Consider the following 19,821-nt stretch of genomic DNA (forward strand, 5'->3'; position numbering starts at 1 on the left):
AGATTAAGAACCAGGCTACAGTCTACATTAGTGTTTTTTTGTTTTGTATTATTTTTATAATTTTTATTTTATTTTTATTCACTTTATTTTTCTTATTATTTTTCTTCTATCTACGTGACTTTACCGAAAGAACCAAAGAATATGAAGGCCATATAACTTGCTACATAGTCCATAGTAATAACGAATATAATGGTGTTTTGATATAGAACCCTTTATGCCGAACGTCTTCAGTGTGCATTGCATTCGAAGTACTACTTAATCACATCTCATCTCAAACATTTCAAATGGCACCCCTAGTGGTAGCTGACCCTGTTTTCACAAGGTAACTTTCCGCCTGACCTGCAAATAAATGGTCTGCCAGTATGGGGCGATGATTGCTGTTTGTAATAAGAATTGGCATTTTTTAACATGAAAAATATTGCACCATGACATCAATACACAATGGCCTACTGGGATATTTAACATTCACTGGGAAGCAGATGGCGCATACACAGTATATCATTACTATACACCCACAGCAATAACCAGGGGTCCGCCAGACTCAAACATTTGTAAACAAGCGACGCACACTCTACTGGTGGATGATGTCACCATCCTGCGCTCTCAACACTGAACTTCAGTGTTTTCTCCTTTTGGCGGTTGCTGAACAGTTTTTTATCGATGGCCTGGGGAAGCTGATAGTGGGGACGTGCAGAGACATCTCCATCGACCACGCCCCCAAGAAGGGAAACATGGTACAGTACAACAGATACCACCACGCCAAGGAAGCTCGCAGTTGTATGATGCGAGCCCTCTTCTTTAAGAATTACCTTGTGTATTACAGAACCTAACAAATGCCTTCTGATGATGTTTAGAGCAACATGGAGATTGATTTAAAGTAAATATCGTTTATTGATTATGATGCTGAATTACAAAATTAGTTTACTTATATTACGAGATCATACAAAATTGTTTAGAACTCCTGTCATTTGTGATTGTACACTGTTGATAAGTTATTTGGCACATCTTGAGTAATTTAGAAAATGTAGACAATGTTTCGTAGCTATTGTGGATATACAACTGGAGGTACACACCCCAGGCCCCCAGTGGGGGCTGGGCGATTACACAATAGTTCAGGTCCCTCCAGAAGGTTCCAGAGAGTAGGCGTGGCCAGGGGCGGAGTGACCCTGGGAGCTGTATGTAAGGCGGGCCCCTGAACGGGGTTTCCAGTCGTCAAGCTTAAGACTGAAGAGCCAGCTTAGACTACGACCCTGGGAAGCCCCGGACCCGACGTCCTTCTAAGGGCCGGGACTGAGTGGGCCAGTGGTCGGACCCTGGGAATCCCCGGGACCCCGACCTCCTTCTAAGGGCCGGGACCGAGTGGGCCAGTGGCCGGGACCCGAGGTCCTTGGCTGGGTCGGGTCAGCTAGCCTCCCCTAGGTCCCTCTAGCCGGAGGGTTGATATATATGTAGTGCTGAACTTTATGCGGACAACTTCTTCCTTTTCTGTCGTCACTTTATTTTACCAAACACAGCACATTTCGCCACCATTCTCCAGCACGTTCTCCGCTCGCTCGCCGTGCTCCGCTGGCCTCGCTCGCTCCGTTCCTCCCTCTCTCTCTCCGTCTCTCACGATTCCCCTCTCTGCTTCTCCATCCCACTCCAGCCGTCGCTCTCTCTCGGCTTCTCCGTCTCACTCCAACTGTCGCTCTCTCTCGGCTTCTCCGTCTCACTCCAACTGTCGCTCTCTCTCGGCTTCTCCGTCTCACTCCAACTGTCGCTCTCTCTCGGCTTCTCCGTCTCACTCCAACTGTCGCTCTCTCTCGGCTTCTCCGTCTCACTCCGACTATCTCTCTCGTTCAGCTTCTCCGTCTCTACTGCTACCCTATACTTTTTCTACCACTCCACTGCTACTCTACACTTCTACTCCACTGCTACTCTACACTTCTACTCCACTGCTACTTTACACTTCTTCTTCTACTCCACTGCTACCCTACACTTTTTCTTTTACTCCACTGCTACTCTTCTTCTTCTGCTCCGACCGACTCCGTCCAGCTTCCAGCACAACTCCCCGTCTCACTCTGACTCTCCTGTATTTATGCCCGTCCCTATTAATTTCCAATTAATTACTGGCGTCCCCCCTAACACCCCGCGCCCCGGCGCCACCTGTCCCCATTCCCAGACTTAGAGGCGCCACCCTGTCCCTGACAACAACAACCGGCCAATTACTGCCCTGCATCCATAATTGCCTAACGGGCCGTCTCCATCTCCTCCGTTGTCCCCCAGCAACACCAGCCTGTCCCGGTACGACCCCACTGTTCCCAGCCCACACGTGTTTACAATTACCCCCCTTGGCGCGCGTTAAACCAATACATATATAGAGTAAGTGGTCCCAGTGATTAGGACACACTAGCCCGGAGGCTATACCTCCCCAGGGTATCGGGTGAATAGCGCCAATACCCCTTTGTGTCAGGGACCTTGTGTTACCGTTATAGTTATAAATAAACGTGTTGCCTCCAGAGAAGACTGAGTCTCCATCATTACCACTACATATGTATAATTGTACATATCTGGATGCCTTGAGACAAGAGCAGGCTGCATATGCCAATACTAAAGGAAGGCCACGGAGCTGAATGGTGATTAAACATAAAAAATAAAAATACAACATTATAAGAATAACAACTGGTAACTTAAGAAGTAATAAAAAAGAAAAAAACAACCGAAATGTAAAGTAAATGAAGATGAAAGAAAAATACCTTGGGAGCGGGAGTGGCAACAAGCACCGAAGTTCCCCACTTCCACCATTGATAAGCAATGTCAACTTGTTGACTTTAGAAGAGTACATGGGCTTAGGGGCAGAAAATTCAACCATATGGAATAATGGATGATGGATAAGACTAGTAATGGAATGGCAGGCAAAGGAGAGAACATGCCCAACGGATCAGACCATGTGCAGAAGTGAGATACAGAACTGTGAGGGATGGAAACGATGCGAGGAGGCCTTTATCCAGCAGTGGATAAAATTATGACTTTAAAGTCGATACATCTAATCATCATCACGATCTATGGGCAGATAGATCGTAGGTGTCCACTGCACATTTCGTCATTTGTTTCCATTTTCCTCTTTATTATGCCAAAATGCTCAAGTAGTACGTATATTTCCGTCACCAATATGTGTTAAGCCATTCTCTGTGAGGTCTTCCTCTCTTTCCGGTTCTTTCCATTATTCCGAAAAACACACTTTTAATTGTTTCTGTTGTTCATCATATCTAAACACGGAGCTATATATCTTGGGTGGCAAAATTATTGTAGATACCTATTTTTACTTTTCTATATATATACCATGTGTAAAGGTCACGTTGTAAATGGACGAGTTTTCCTTGACCTCATTGTGGGTTTAATACTGCGGTAACGCTGCATGTGGGTGGTGAAGAGATTTTGCGGGCCATGTTAGCCCAATCATTGTGTGCCCTTCTTTAAGAATGACATTTTTAATCATAATGCCTTCATCAAACACGATCCAAGCACTCAACAGGCTAAAACAATTCACTTCAAAGTAAATATCATGTACAGGTGTGTCTGGTGCTGCACTTTACATATACACTTTTAAAGTCACGCAGTGTGAACATTGGTGCATTTTAAATTAAATATGATAATACTCATTTCTCGGGACGGATTGTTGCTTGTAGAATTTATTTTATGGTTTCGTAGTTACCCTCGTAAAAGAGAATAATTGTCCAAACTGATTCTGTAGTTTATAGAATGGACAAATATTACTGACTAGCCTTTTGCCCGTCCAAGGACGGGTGGATTGCAGTAAATCTAAAACTTGCAAGCGAAAAGCAGACCGCGACGTGATATTCATTGCACAAATACGTGTGCAATTTGTGAGGGCGTGGTGACACAGACCTATTTCATTTCAAGGTTATAATCCGTTGTTCATCATGATGTTCTTTTACTTTGATGTCTCAACAGCGTTACGGAGATCACGTGAGGCGAGGGTTCTGCCTTTGTAGTGAGGGTTGTAAGTTGACGCCGAGGAGGGGGGAGGAGGCGCCTCGCCCCCCCTTGTGGAGTGACGTCAGCCGCTAATTATTATTAATGGGGGGGGTCCATTTGGATGACGTCACCTTATAATGATTCAATTTTGACTTAAAGCTTTCGTGACTGCAGGAATTCATACTGTTTGGGTCTTTCGGTAAAGTCACGTAGATAGAAAAAGAAAAAATAAATCACGACGTTTCGATCGCAACACAAGCAATCGTCTTCAGGTGAAAAAATACAGCAGTCCGCCTGCTGTATTTTTTCACCTGAAGACGTCAACTTTCCTCAATTAAGGGTGAGACAGTGCTCATAATCACTAGTGTACGGTCTATTACACTGTTAATTTCACCGAATGTGGTTCTTCCTTTACCGTATTTTTCTGCGTTATAAGACGCTTCCAACTTGTGCCCGGCGTCAATAAAGTTATGCAAATAGGGTCACATACACACCGGGCGAGAAGACGCACATCCAACTTTTGCTGTTAAATTCAGGAGGGAAAAGTGCAGCTTGTAATTCGGAGGGTGTCGAAGGTACGAGAAGGAATTGCGCTGACCACGTATGCGTCGTGGCATTACAATGTACAATGTTGTAAGATACAATCGCTATCACAGTGGCACCAATCATTTCCTCTTACTGTTAATGACTTCGCTCATAATCAATAAAAATCGTACCACTTTGTGATAAGTCACCAGTAGACTAACCTATGCCAATAGTAATGTAAAACCTTGACCAATTGTTAAATACCACTGATGGCCGACTTTTTTTAAAAGTTTAAGACGAGTAAAGCAAATCGGTAACCGGTTATTGATCGTTTATTGACATTTAGGGTAGGGGAAGCGGTGGGGTGGGTGGCGGTGTTAATTATTTGCAGACACTGAGGACAGGCACCTGCACGCACTGGTTCTTCGTGTGTGGTAAGTGGGAGTCAAAGAGAAAAGCGATAAACGTTTAAAAATGTTTTTGCGTAACGAGCAATTTTCGCGGATCGTGTCTCGCTCGTTAAGCGAGACATGCCTGCATTGTCTTTCCCAGGGCTGCGTGTTAAACTCACTACTTTATGTTCATCTACCTGTATGCCTGTGTGATTAGACAGAAAACGGTAAGGTTCGGATTTGTGGAGATTATTTCATGCCAGACGTCCCGAAGCTATGGCAGAACGGGTTCACTACTCACCCAACGTGCCCTTCCAAAGCTCAAATCCACTGCCCTTTGCCTCTCTTATCCCTCACCCACTCAGCTACCCCCCGCACCCACTCCCCGTCCCTTCGACCCCCATCTTTCTTCACAATGCACCTATCCCACTCTTTGCACCTTGCCCCCCCCCCCCCCCGCTGAGACACATATATTTTATGTACATCCGTGTTGCATCACATAAAAGGTAGACATTCTAGGTTATCGCACTTTTTATCCTTTGGACATCACCATCAAGGTAAGTGGGTATAACTTATTATTACAATTTAGGATAACATCTAAATGTAAACTAATATTATATATTTGATGTACGGTACTGGTTGGCTACGTATGGTGTGAAATAAGTTCAGCATACATACATCTGTGAAATCGTTATTATGTTTAAAGAAGAATATATAGATGGAATGGCTCCAGGCCATGGGAATGAGGAATTTATATCACTGCTTCAACACCAATAGATTAACGTCGCTCCATCGCTTGCCAGAGCTGGTAGATAAGTTGCCTTTGACTTTTAGTATTATCGTCATCATCATCAACCATAGTCAATCCACTGCTGGATGAAGGCCAAGCCGTCGTCAGCCGATCTCTTGTCATCCCTGGAATGTGTAATCCACGTAGGACCTCTATGGGAGCTGCATTCATTGCTCCATCGCGAATTGCTTAGGAGATAAGTTCTTTAATTGGTGTACAAGTGTCAATTGAAATTCGTTACGCTATAGTTATCTGTTGAATACAATATTTAATCATTCAACACTAAATAAATCCGTTTTGTAATAACTGTCCCTGAACTTATAAGTCATCTGCATACATACAGAACCTAAAGTAAATTTAAGTTTTAACGAAATAATACTTTTCGGAAGGTGTGCAGTTAACGTAGTTTTAATCGTTGAAATTGCAACAGACGAATCGTGACGTGATTAGCTGTACACTTATATTCTGCCACATTGACACTTTTTTATCGAACATTTTATCGAGTCGCTTTTCCAAAAAAAGTTTACGTGACTTATTTCGTTTTCACTTCAAATTGTTATTTCGGTGAGCTGCGGTACGAGTGAATCCAGCGTGTAACTTAACGCAACGCGTTTTGAGTGCCTGTTATCGTGTTTGAAGGCGAACGTGACCATTTGTACTCGTTTTATATAATTCTCATTCCACGCTCATATGCATTAACCACTATGGGGAAATGTTAATTAACGACTACACATAAAAAATACCAATAACACAGACTGCAAAGTATTAAAATCCCTACTCTTTGGTTTTTTCGGTAAAGTCACGTAGATGAAAAAGAAAATAAAAATGTATTAAATCACGACGTTTCGGAGGCAACACAAGCTTCCGTTTTCAGGTGGCACCGTCACAACAAAATTGCTGTATCAAGTTGTGACGGTGCCACCTGAAGACGGAAGCTTGTGTTGCCTCCGAAATGTCGTGATTTAATTTATTTTTATTTTCTTTTTCACCTACGTGACTTTACCGAAAAACCAAAGAGTATGGACCCTTGCAGTCACGAAAACTTCAAATCTAATATTAAAATCCCGATGCATCAGAATGATGATAGTTTAGTTTAATATAGCGTCATTCATGCAAACAGGTCCCCAAAACGCTGGACAAACCACACAAAATATATATCAACATTAAATGTTGACAAATTTAAAATGTTTTCATCATTTAAAATGCTAAAGTTAAATTCATATCAAATACGAACTCAAAGGAAAACGTCTCAGTAGTAAAACGCAATACAAATTATTATTGAGCACAAATTTCCGCATGTTACATGTACATGCGTAGCAGTCATTTTTTGTAAATCCATTGCTGGATTATGGCCTTCCCACGCCGTGTGGGTAATTGGACCATTCTTCCCCATGCTCATCGGTGCATTCAAATACACGGTAAATAACTAAAATACAGTATGGATTCATATACTGTAGCGTTTTAACGTGACTACATCTCAAGACGCTGTTGAAAAACTACAAGAGAGGCAGTTAATTGTAGAGAGAGGCACTCATAGCCAAAGGGGAAAATGAACACTTCCTTTCCAAGCACGACCACAAATATCCACTTGCCTCAAACGCTTACATTTAGTGGGAAGTAAACAATAAAGAAAGCATAAAGTTACGATGCATTAGCAGTTATTGTTCACTCTCAAACACCTGCTCAACCGGATTCTCTCCAGTCTCAAGTTCTCAACCTCTCGTGTCAAATAAAACCCATTGATCCAATCTCAGTGAGCCGTGAGACACAAAATGAGATCGGCCCTCCACCCTCAGTCTCCAGAAGTAAAATGTCGGCCAGGTGACTCCGAAGTTTATGTGACTCATCCTGGTTGGTGGTTGACTCAGTCCACTCTGTGGGGAAGTCACACAGTTGTTCGGTTGATAATCTCGCCCTTGACATAAAGATGTGGAATATTTACCATTATTGTATGGACAGCTGGTGTATATTAGCATGTGGATTGCTTTCCAGGTCTCCCTGACAAAAGACACAGGTGCTTAAAAGGCTCACTCCTATTTATGAATAATACGATGTATTGTGATACCGCGCTGGTAGCGGTGCATAATCACAATTAACAAACAACGCAGCCAATAATACTGCCTTAAAATAAAAAATAAACCATGTACCATAATTCATTTCGTTGTATTTCTGAATAATGTAAATGACCGCTTTTGTATAGCCTGTCATATGATCCTTATCCTTGTTTTACCCCTCCACGTGTAGCATGAAGAAGCTCACGCTCTTGAGCATGCTCACTGTCGTGGCACTGCTGTCTGTCATCTTCTTCTCCGTGCCGAGTGTGAACAAGCACATTTACCTTGCCAAGATCCCGACAGTGAAGTCCCTGGAATTTACCGGGCAACGGTTGTACGAGCAGTCGTTCCCGATAAACCTCTCGGACCACACTCAGTTGTTCCCTCACGACACGCAAGTCCACTACCAGCTCAAGCCGAATGTGCAGCGGTGAGTGTGAGCGATCTATATATAACAAGTGTTGTGTGGGTGGGGTGGCTGCCCGAGGTTCCCTCCCGATAGGGACACCACCCGAATGTGCAGCATCATTCTAGGTAACTGCTGGTGAATACAAACTTTGGTGGAGTGGTGCTGGCTACACTGTTGAGGAGGGGCTTGCAATAATCTATTGAGGCAATGCACCGTTTAAACGTAACATGTGTGGGTTTGAGAAAAAAAAGTTTGTATGGTCAGGGCGGTCATGGTCCCAGTTTAGTGGCGTGATAAACTCCACCTTGGGTTTTATAGTTTCACATAACACGTGTAGAGTGGATGACATTAACAATTGGATTGTAGCCTCTACAGAACTTCTTCCACCAGATAATAGAATCCATTCTGATAATTTGTCTGGTGACAGTGGGCCAGCACTGATGACACATTGCTATTTTCTCAATTTATTGTAAATGTTAATCAACAAACCACGTGCAAGTCTCGTGGATCTGGAAACAAGGAGATGGAGTGTGTTGTACTAGCAAACTGGTACAATGGGCCACCACTATCCTTTGGTGTACTGGTTATATTGAGACAAGTAAATGTGGGAATCGGTCATCGTGTCCCAGGTGGGTAATGGCATCGTGTTGGTGGTGTGCAGGCTGCTGACCTCTGGTTCGTGCTCCTGTGTGGGCCGGAACGCCCTACAGCTAGAGAAAGGGTTCTCGCCATCCGAAGTGAAGGACACACGCCAGAGGAGACAGAAGGAAATGCAAGAATTCTTACAGAGGCATGCTACGATGTGACACCCTCCAAAATCGTCTTCTTTGTTCTTCTGCCAAATGGCACGTATTTGTTTCGTACCACTCCATTTTGTCTGGTTTGGGCTTTCTTCTTCATTTCACTTTTTGAAGGCATATAGTGGCCTTTTTTCTCTTTCTGACTTCTTGACCTCTTTTCCCAACATCCTTCCAGAACTTGATAAATTTTTCAAGAATTTCAGCAATATTACTTGCCATTCACTGCCATCATTAAAAAAAACAGCCTGTGGGTTGCCACAGGTAGAGTTGAGTGAATACATCACTGTGTTTGGAATATACTACCTTGACTTAAAGCTTTCATGACTACAGGAATTGATATTCTTGGGTTTTTCGGTAAAGTCACGTCAATAGGTTAAAATAAAATAATATAAAATAACAAAAAACTACGACGTTTCGATCGCAACACAAGCGGTCGTCTTCAGGAAAGAAAAAAAACCGCCGTAGTTTTGGGTTATTTTTTGTTATTTTCTTTTAACCTATCTAAGTGACTTTACCGAAAGACCTAAGAATATGTGGTCGTAGAGTTTGTTGCTGGCCACGTTAAATGTTATGCCTTGGTGTCCGTGCTCAGCAACTGTGCAAAAAAGGAGGTACGGTTTTTACCCCACAGGCAGGATCCTGTTCTGAAGAAGATCCTGGTGGCTCGTCCCAACTCGCCGCTCTCTTACCCGACCCAGGGGCTGCAGGCGCCGCCAATGCAGACCATCCTCATACCGGGTAAGAGGTATGGAGCACTGGTATCGTTTCATGGAAACCTCCAACCGCTGTACAGGTCTATAATCATATACTTCCATAACAATAGCTATCATCATCAAACATATTCGATCTACTGCTTGGTTAAGGCCTTCCCAAGCTGCCTTAATTATGTAACGTATATCATTCATCCAAGAGAGCTTCATTGAGTCTCAAGACTCTTTCGGGAGGGCCCTGTTTGGGATGTTTGGCAAATTCCTCTTAAATAATAGTTTTGCTTCATGTGGGAGGAAATCGGAGTACCTGAATAAAACCTGTTACGCATAAGTACTTTTACACACTAAATCTCACCTTGGGCACAAGAGTGCAGTTTAAGTGAGCACTGTACACCACAGTTGATCAGCCGGCCACATTTTAATAGAGTAAAGTGTGGGTAGACCCAGCTCTACCAAGTTGCCTTCGCTAGCATAGAAGAGGAGGTGAAATTACCCTCTTGAGGGGGGTGTTCCCAATGTTATAGTACTGCCACTGTTACATGTATGTTTTTCCCCCAAATGTTACACAATCAGAGAGTATATTTTTCCTGATAGTGGCAAGGTCTTTCTTTTCACACCATCACCTTATCTGTTTTAGACAGTTGCACATTTAACTAGGGACTGACAACCGAGATGCCTTGGATATTTTTCCTCTGCAAAGCTTCATCTCATATAGATGTAATGACAGTAGAGTCTACATGTGGTGTGAGTGGACTAGTGGCCACGAGAGGTAATGACAGGGGAGTTAGTTGTGAGTACAAAGGGACTGGTGGCTACAGGAATGATCGAGAAGGGAGCGTGGTCAGGTGACGGAAGAGGTCGGTAGAGTCTGCCAGTAGAGCGAGCGTCCAGAGTCAGCGAAAAGGTTCGGGAAGGGGGGCGTGGCCTCGGTTGGTATTTAAGAAAGATGCGTGGGAGACTCGGGGCTGTTGCTGTGGGATCTTTGCCTGATGTTAACTTAATGTGTCTTCAATAAAGTGCCATCTCAAGAGAAGTGTGTCAAGTCGTCATTTCATATTTATATACAGTATACATCAAAACACATTCTACCCCTCCCTCTCTTAATGTGGTTGAGGTAAATCATCACCTCTTGTTGGCAATTACATCACCCTATGTTGACTCTTTTGACGAGTACATTTTTATGATTTGCAATTTCCCTCTTTGGGGTTATCTTCAGGTAAAATAATTTGTAAACAGGTCTTATATTCCAATTATATTTTCTTCCCTGCAACAATAAATTTATTTTATAATTCACCTAATATTTTAAATTTCATCACACCATCATAGATATTGTCGCTTTCCAAGAGACTCATGCCAGGAACCAAAAGAAAGCTGCAATGTACCGGATCCATGGGGGAGTGAAAGAGAGAACCACGCTGTGGATGAGTAGCAAATATATGCCAGAAATGTGGAGCAGCAACACGGAGGTTTATCATAACTTTTTTGAAAGGCATAATTAATTTGGATGTTAATTTATATCCTATCCATTTATATAACATTCGGATAGGTCATCTGATAAATGAATAATAATGTTGCCCCATTAGTTAATGACATTTCGATTTATCTATAAAACTTATCTGCCTTTTTCGCAAAAATTGGGTCAATGGCAATTCTTCAAACTGAAGTGATGGTTCATCCATAACTATCGTCAATCTATAATTCCACACTGAAATGTGAAAATTTCACTTTGAATTGTACAATTACAAGCACGATGAATGATTTATGACATTTACTTGATTAATTGTCTTTTATCTTCTTTTCCATAGGGTTAAGTTTGTATGCAAAAGAAAGAGAAATATACAAGGTCAGTACATGTGTAATGAGCGACTTCCGAGACACGACTTGTAGAGAGCTCCTTGTTGATTTCTCACACTTTACAGGCAGAGTCACTGAGTAACATATACACTGGGCTACGTATAGCTAACCCACTCATACAGCCACATCGCCGACGTCTAACTACAGTATATAGCTGGCTGACTAATACAGCAACGACGACGATGGGGACCGTACAGCGGATCGGCTATACGGCCGGACGACGATGAAGAAATGATGGTGAAGACAGCGACGGCAGCCAGAACCCGAACCCCCACGACAGCCCCGAACCTCCGGTTACCTCCCTCTTATATTCTCCTCAGCGTGGCCAAGCCCCGCCTCTGGCCACGCCCCCTTCTAGACCCTTGGCCTAGTTACGTCCCCCTTATGGTTGGCTGTTATATAGCGCACCCATACCCGTAGTTATCCTTCATGGTCAACAGATGGCACCCTGTCACTACACATGCATCAATATCATACTTTGGGGCTCAATAGTATTGTTTTGTAAATAGCTGATATGTAATTTTAAATTTGTATAAATAATAACCATTACAAACTATCCATGTTGTGTTACTGCATTAATTGATGGTGTAATTACTATTAAAATTATGTTTTTACCAAATAAAGTTTCACTGAATCTCACGTCTTGTTTTCACGATGGTTATGCTTGTACAAAGACATCTCTGACAATCTGTGGTGGTTTTATGTGAACATCAGGTCAATTTCATTTTGTAGACTCTATCCAGCAGTGAATAGTTAATTGCTTAAGATGATGATGAGCTGATGTTTGTCAAATTCTGAGTTAATATTATGCATGTGGTAGATATCCAGAGTGCATGGATATTAACACACTTAGGTCAGCAACATGTTTATTTTACTGACATCTAATATCCAGTACAGTAAGTAAATTATTAAGTATGCTGATAAAAGAAATGGCATCAGCTCAACGATCCACCTGGCCACATTGATAAGTCTTGCTTTTCCATTGTTTAAAAAATGTGCAAAGCGAGCTGCATCTGTGCTAGGTGACCACCAAGGTTGTCAACACAATGCTGGGCGCCCCGGTGGCGATATGTTAACTACCTCGCCTGGTATACAGGACGTCGTGGGATCGATCCAGACTCTGACACCTGTATGTTTGGATTTTGAATGTTCTCCCTGTGGTCACGTGGATTTTTATCTGAGTCCTCCGGTAATTCCCTCCACATTGAGAAACATGCGTTAGAGTATTTGGCTGCTATACATTTCCACGTGATAAGCCACTTAATTAAGCTATAATTTGTGGTCAAGTCGCTGCGGGGAAAAAAGCTACATTGCTCAGTGGGCTCTACCTGGTAAAATCGAAATAGTTTAATTTTAGTTTTTAATGGTGTCTGCCCCACCCAGGTGACGCTGTCCGCGAAGCTGGGGGTGCTGAACACGGTGGCGGAAGTGGGAGGGGTGACGGCAGAGGGGTCAGGCGAGTCGCGCCTCTCTCTGAGCAGCCCCCACCTGGAGAACCTCAACCTGCAGCTGCGCACAGTCACGTACACCAACACGGTGTACCAGCCGGGCACCTCCGAGATGGGTACGGCGAGAAGCGACACACGCCCTGCGTGAACGTCCAACCACGGCACTGTGGACCGCGCGTGCCGGCGCGCTCCGCTGACTGGATCGCTGCTCTCCTTCCCGGTCTCTCTGTCCACAGTGCAGCTGGAGAGCGGGAAACACAGAGCTGAGATACCGATCGTCGTAGCGCACCAGAGCTTGCCCTGGCTCTACGACCCGGGTCCTGGTGAGATTTATTGTGAAGGAAACATTACTATGATTGAGCATGAATTACTCAGTATCCTTGTTACAACCAGCATTAAAGCACGTGTTACCATGCTCGTGCATATAACGTTATAAATACGTAATCAGGGCTGGGATTTATGGAACTATTTTTCTGGCCTGGCAGATGGTAAAATCAGCAACCTGGTGACGGTGGTGACTAAGACGTTCTTGCGCTATGACAAGCTGAAGGGGCTCATCGCCAGCATCCGGAGATTCTACCCAGACATGAACATCATAGTGGCGGATGACTCTGAGCACATCGAGGTGCTCCATGAGCCAGGCGTGGACCAGTACATCATGCCTTATGGGAAGGTAAGCAACCAATTATAATTATAAACACGCGGTCGCTCTCATTTGTAAACTGGAACATAAATAGATGTTTAAAGTTCATACAAATCAACCCCTACTCCAAAGTTCCTGATGTGTGGCATACATAACTCAACCAAGGTATGGATGCTGATGTGGAGTTATTGTAAAAAAAAACTGGACTTGCAAACCAGAGGCCCCCGGCACCATCTCCTGGCTTAGTAGTTGAAAAACTGGACTTAAGAAAAATACTTTTATACCTCCACCTCGGTCTACCCAGCAGTATAAATGGGTACACCACAGTCGATCAGCAGGTCACGTGCGGTGGGGTAACGAGTGGGTACTCCCACTTTTTCCAAGTTGGCTGACCAGCATAGAATAGTAGAAACAACACCTCATACAGGGTCTTTATAAAGCTGCATCTAGTGGAGGTCCTTCTACCAGCAGTGGCGTGAGCAGGAAATTGCAGAGCCGCATCTTTTTTTAGCGTAGAATCATAGGACCAAAATGCACATGCAAAATTGTCTTTCAATAAGCAAATTTATTATTTTTATTATTTTATTATTTCCCTTACAAATCCTATTCAATAAGCAGTGTCAAACATTGTCTCTTAAAGCTTCCACTCTGCGGTCCTATGTGCAGGGCTGGTTTGCTGGCAGGAACCTCGCCATCTCCCAGGTGATGACCAAGTACCTGCTGTGGGTGGATGACGACTTCCTCTTCTCGGAGAATACGAAGCTGGAGCGCATGGTGGAGGTGCTGGAGAAGACTTCCCTGGATGTGGTGCGTCCGCTTCGACTCCCAATGATGTGTGAAGGGTTGCAACGTAAAATGCACATGCTATTTGTGTTAATAATCGTGGGGTTTTTTTCTGTCTGGAAGGTGGGTGGCGTTGTGGGCAAGAACGCCTTTCAGCACAAGCTCACGGTGGTACCTGGAGGCTCGGACGGAGACTGCTTGTACCGCCATTCGGGCTCTTACCACAAACTGGACGGCTTCCCATCCTGTACGCTGGTGGACGTGGTGGTGAACTTCTTCCTGGCCCGCACCGAGAACATGCGGAGAGTCAGCTTCGACCCCCAGTTCAGTCGCATCGGTCACACGGGTACGTGGAAAGTGGTGAGCAACTGGCGCTCACGAATGCTCACGGTTCACGTTCTCTGCTTTGGAATATCGACGTTTCATCCACGTGAAATCCACCGAGATATGCTGATCTGCAATTCCATTTCATCAATGTATGGAATGGTATTGTTCATAATTGATTATACAAACTCGTGTGTCTGTTTACCTATCATCGAACTAAAATATTATATTATTTTAAACACTACACCTCAAGCTTTGTGACCGAGTATTCTGCTGGAATCTGTATTTCTCTATGTCGAGGCAATGAGTGAGTTAATAGCTACATCAAGACCCACCCTGAGTGAGAAGCAGGAAGGAGGGGGGACAGGGAACAACAAAGGCTACTTTACGGGTTAATTAATGAATTGCCTCATTCATTAAGTACTGCTGCAATCAGTGGCTAACATAAAATAAAGCAATCGATTTTCTTTGTTTTACACGTAGGCTTTCGCGACCAATATTATCCATAATAAAGGTTTTTGGGTTAAATCGCGCAAATTTGGCTGTCACCTGGTGAAGCTAGTTGTAATTACTGGCGAAACGTCGTACTCAGATTGTAAATGTTGTGGCTTGGCTCTCCAACACACCGGTGTGCTGTACTCGTGACGAATTGGCATGTTCTGTTTACGTGACAACCCTTACTAGTTGGCTGTGCCGGATGGTGGCGGCTTTTAATGACACATTTATATATTTACGCGATCTAACCCAAAAATCTATATTATGAATCGGTTTGCCTGTGAACCAGTAATTTACCAGGAAGTGGACATGTGACTGGGAGCACCTGAGCACTATAACCGATTGCATAGACCAGGAGTCCCGAACCCCCGGGCCGCGGACCAGTGCCGGTCCGTGGCCTGTTAGGAACCGGGCCGCACAGCAGCAGGAGGTGAGCGGTGAGTCCGCGCGTGGCCCGCCCATGATTTTATTTACCACTTCCGTCCGCGCCTCTTTCGCGCACTGCGCACGTCTCAATCACAGTTTTGGAAAGCCCACAAGCTAACCTTAGCCAAAATGACTAAAAAACAAATGTCGCTGGAGACGTTTGTCTTCCACGAAACCGGTCCCTGGTGCCAAAAAGTTTGGGGACCGCTGGCATAGACCATAATAATATAATTATTTGTGTTCGATATAGCGGCTTAACGCCGACGCATCTCAAGAGTGCTCTACACGTGAAAAGATACTTACATCAGTCACTGTGGGCACAAGCGGACCTAGCACCTGGCCTGCACACGGTCTGCAAGTAGGGGGCGATTATTGTGTTAGTGTAATTGTACTCCATATTTTGCAGGTAATTTTCCTACTTTGAAAACATCTGGAACATAACGCCATTAGATATTGGCATACTGAATATTAGCCTACTCAACTCAATTCTAATGACTTCAGTGGACCTGTACCATCCAATGTGAAGCAGACGGTGCATATTTTATGGTTGATACACCCACAGTACTTTTTTTAGAACTGCTTTTTGTGGATAGCTCGTTGTCCTACCCGTGCACCTCTGATTAGCACGGTTGGCTATGTACGGTGCAAAAGAAGTTCAACATGCATACGTACATAAGGTGAGCGCTAATCGCTGGGCCATGTCACCACTCTTATCACCGAAACACTTGCGTGTTGTCTTCCCTGGGTTTGCTGAACAGAATTTTTTATCGATGGTCTGGGAAAGCTCAGAGTGGGGACGTGCAGCGACATCTCCATCGACCACGCTCCCAAGACGGGAAACGCAGCCAAGTACAACCACTTTCGCCATGCCAAGGAAGCTCACGGCCGCACGATCCGTGCTCTGTTCTTCAAGAATCACCTTAAGTGCTACTTAATGTAGTGCCTTCTAATGATGGCCACAAGGAATGGTGGAACCTGCAATGGGACTGGAGGCCTGGCTCATAAGTTAATACGTTTGCTACATATGAATACTAAGCTATGCAATGCAAAGTGCAACAATACTATCTAATATCTTTGTTAAAACTTCATAAAATGGATATCCATAATGCACACGGAACACTATATTTCTTAAAGACTTGAAAGGTGCCACACAACTTACCAACAGTTTACATTAGCAAAATTACAAGTGTAAAAAAATATTTGTTATTGATGATTTTGTAATATAAATAATACAACATTCTAATTAAGTAGTTAATATTGCCTTTAATTAAATTTCAATGCTGCTCTCAATTGTAAACCAAAATCTTGATATTCCTTATTACAGCATCCAATTATGTAATATTGAGTTGTTTTACTTATCATGTTAATGTACTCTTTCATGTATTTATTAGTTTAATGTGGAATGTTAAATTGTGTAATGTTTATAATGCATGATTATAGTTGGTAACTCCTCTTTTGGCCCTCAGGTCGTTTATTTTTAATTAGTGGAGAGTGCATCGTGACCCTGATACTTGTATTCAGTAATCTGTATATGTGCACATACACAATGGATATACACACACCCATATACACGAATATACACACATTTACAGTATAATTTATATTATCTTGCTTTTTATATTCTATAGTTATGGACATCTTGCAGGCATACAACAATTGCCAATTCTAATAACCGCATTTGTTTCAAGATGGGTTGAATAAATTCGTTATTGAATATTGTCCATTAAGTCAGTATGTTGGATAACCGTGAGCAATGTACCAACGTACATTAACTCTGCTATGTGTTCACTGGTTTTACTATGTTGTTATTTGGCATGATGTCCGACGTTTCGCTCCACGTGCTGGGGGCTTCTTCAGGAGCATTGAAGGTTCCAGCACATGGAGCGAAACGTCGGGCATGCCAAACGATAGATGGTAGAACAGAACACACATCTAAGAGCTTCACAGCACAGACGTGAACACGTACACTGCAGAATTGCACGCACGCATTGGCTTAGAGATGATGGCCAGAATGGAATGGGCAGTAATTGAGATGCTCAGGTTTTTGTAGAAGCGCACCACTGCAGTGACGTTTCACTGGCACAAGTTCCATTCCGTTTGCATATCTATTTTTCATTAAAGATATAATAATGCATGCAGGAATTAAGATAACTTTATACAGGTCTGTCATGCACGAATGCGCTGTCCAACCAAGTTCCTACCTGCCCACTCCGAAGGAACGTGTTTTGGTAACGGTTATTCATGGTACAGTCTTGCAATTGCCTTTTCACACCAATGCTGGCAGAAGCACCTCCACGACAGCAAACTGTCGAGGATATTTTGTCTCCTATTCCTCTTAGACCAAATTTGTAGGAAGAAGTGAGCGAATGCACACTTTAAGCCACTGCATGTGGCGTGTCCAACAACTAACGCTCAGAACGGGGGTGGGAGCGGGTACGATACAGTAAATGTTAAATGAACGTGGAATCAATTTTGCCTAAGAATTTAGACAATTCAGGGCTATGGGTTTGTTGAGTGCCGTTTATTCATTTAAATCTTTAAGAAAAAATGTGAGTGTCACGCGAACCACCAAGGGCTGTCGTGCCACCTGTCCGCAATAAACAATGCCTTATCGTTGTTCTGTTGCTGCACGTTCCACAAAAACCCACGCCTCGGTAAAAGCTCGTATTAAACCTATGCATATTCTTAGGTTTTTTCGGTAAAGTCACGTAGGTAAAACATTAAAATTAATAAAAGTTAAATAAAAATAAAATAAAAATCACGACGTTTCGGAGGTAACACAAGCTTCCGTCTTCAGGTGGAACTGTCACAGCACGATAGCTGTATCAAGTGAGAGAAATTCCAAGAGCACAGTATTTGTATATATACTGGTTGAGGGTGGGAGGATGGGTATTACCTTGTTATCTCGGCATCTCTTTAGGAAGGCCAGCGTCTCGAGAAGCTGTGACTTCTTGTCTCGTTGTCTGTTAAAAACTCTAACAGATAGGTGGAATTCCTCCCCGTAGAGGGTATTAATTCTAGATTTGAAGCTTTCGTGACTGCATATTCTTAGGTTTTTTCGGTAAAGTCACGTAGGTAAAAAAATTAAATTAATAAAAGTAAAATAAAATAAAAATCACGACGTTTCGGAGGCAACCAGAATCCGGTGGGGTGGTGCCAGCGGTGAGAGGGGTTGCATGATATCAAGTTCACTTCCTGATCATGGGTCAATTCGGCCCATCGTCAGTCGGGATGATACAATGAGCTCCACTTTGAAGGACTGGTGGTTGATCATATTTCTCTTGAGCGCAACTTTACAGCCTTCTTTATCAAGCAATTATTTAATAATTTTACATATTTCTATTGGTTACTAAAGTCACGTACAATAAGTTAGCTCAACAATTGAATACTGTATATCTGTTAAAGGCACATGACTGTCAAAATATAGTATTTATACATCGGGAAATTACAGAATGTGGACCAAGCTCAAATATCAAATAGGTAAGTGCAGGTTAGAGTACTTTTAAAACAATGAACTTTGTAATGAAAAACAATACCATTGTCTCTAAAAAAAAGAACAATGATATCAGTATATATCACCTGCTATTACATTTGAATGAAAAGCACGGACACTGACCAAAAGTTGGAGCAAAAACTGAAAGGCGTGCAAAGAAGCACGGATCGGCGCATGTTGGGAATTTTTATTTTTAACCATGCGATAACTCAAGAGAGCAGGATAGTCTCCATTGTAAGAGTGACCTGGGCAACAAAGTAACGAAAAGGGATCAATATACAGGAATGAAAATAATACAAAATTGGAGAAGATCAACCATGGTACAGAATAACGTAAAATACTGCACATATGTTAATAGAAAATGAAAGAAAATGTTCCGAAACATAAGTTCGTTTGATCAAACTAACTTTAGAACTTATGCATTTATGTGGCCTTGATTAAATCCCGTTTGGAACTTTATTTGGGTTTTACTATCATACCCGAATACAGTTTTAAAACTCCTTTAGAGCATTCGTAGTAAAATTAATTTGGACAAAACATAGCAAAGACTTAAGGTCATCATTCCACTATGAGGTAAACAGGCTGGGATATATATATCAGATACGTTTTCAAGTAGAATTACACTAAAAGACAGAAAGAGGAATTAACAGATCAAAGAAAAAACAGATTTGAGATGTCACATTGACTACAGAAAGAT

The 19,821-nt window shown here is 42.9% G+C and overlaps 1 protein-coding gene across 4 annotated transcripts; it reads left to right on the forward strand.

Annotated features, from left to right (window-relative positions):
- The first annotated feature begins 193 nt into the window (after positions 1-193).
- On the forward strand, positions 194-18,248 carry LOC144717731 (beta-1,4 N-acetylgalactosaminyltransferase 1-like). Of its 4 annotated transcripts, none has more exons than XM_078593333.1 (11): positions 194-734; positions 8,015-8,169; positions 8,810-8,938; positions 9,580-9,686; positions 11,464-11,501; positions 12,896-13,076; positions 13,197-13,283; positions 13,446-13,633; positions 14,270-14,410; positions 14,510-14,732; positions 16,390-18,248. In XM_078593333.1, the coding sequence occupies exons 1-11, from the start codon at positions 582-584 to the stop codon at positions 16,569-16,571; spliced, it is 1,584 nt and encodes a 527-aa protein (XP_078449459.1). In that variant the 5' UTR covers positions 194-581; the 3' UTR covers positions 16,572-18,248. The 4 variants fall into 4 exon arrangements, with proteins under 4 accessions (XP_078449459.1, XP_078449479.1, XP_078449469.1 ...); XM_078593353.1 differs by having other exon boundaries at positions 649-734; positions 7,930-8,169; XM_078593343.1 differs by lacking the exon at positions 194-734 and adding an exon at positions 5,356-5,452 and having other exon boundaries at positions 7,930-8,169.
- The last annotated feature ends 1,573 nt before the right edge of the window (positions 18,249-19,821 follow it).

Source organism: Lampetra planeri, chromosome 1 (genome assembly GCF_965212315.1).
Source record: "Lampetra planeri chromosome 1, kcLamPlan1.2.h2, whole genome shotgun sequence".
NCBI lineage: Eukaryota > Metazoa > Chordata > Hyperoartia > Petromyzontiformes > Petromyzontidae > Lampetra > Lampetra planeri.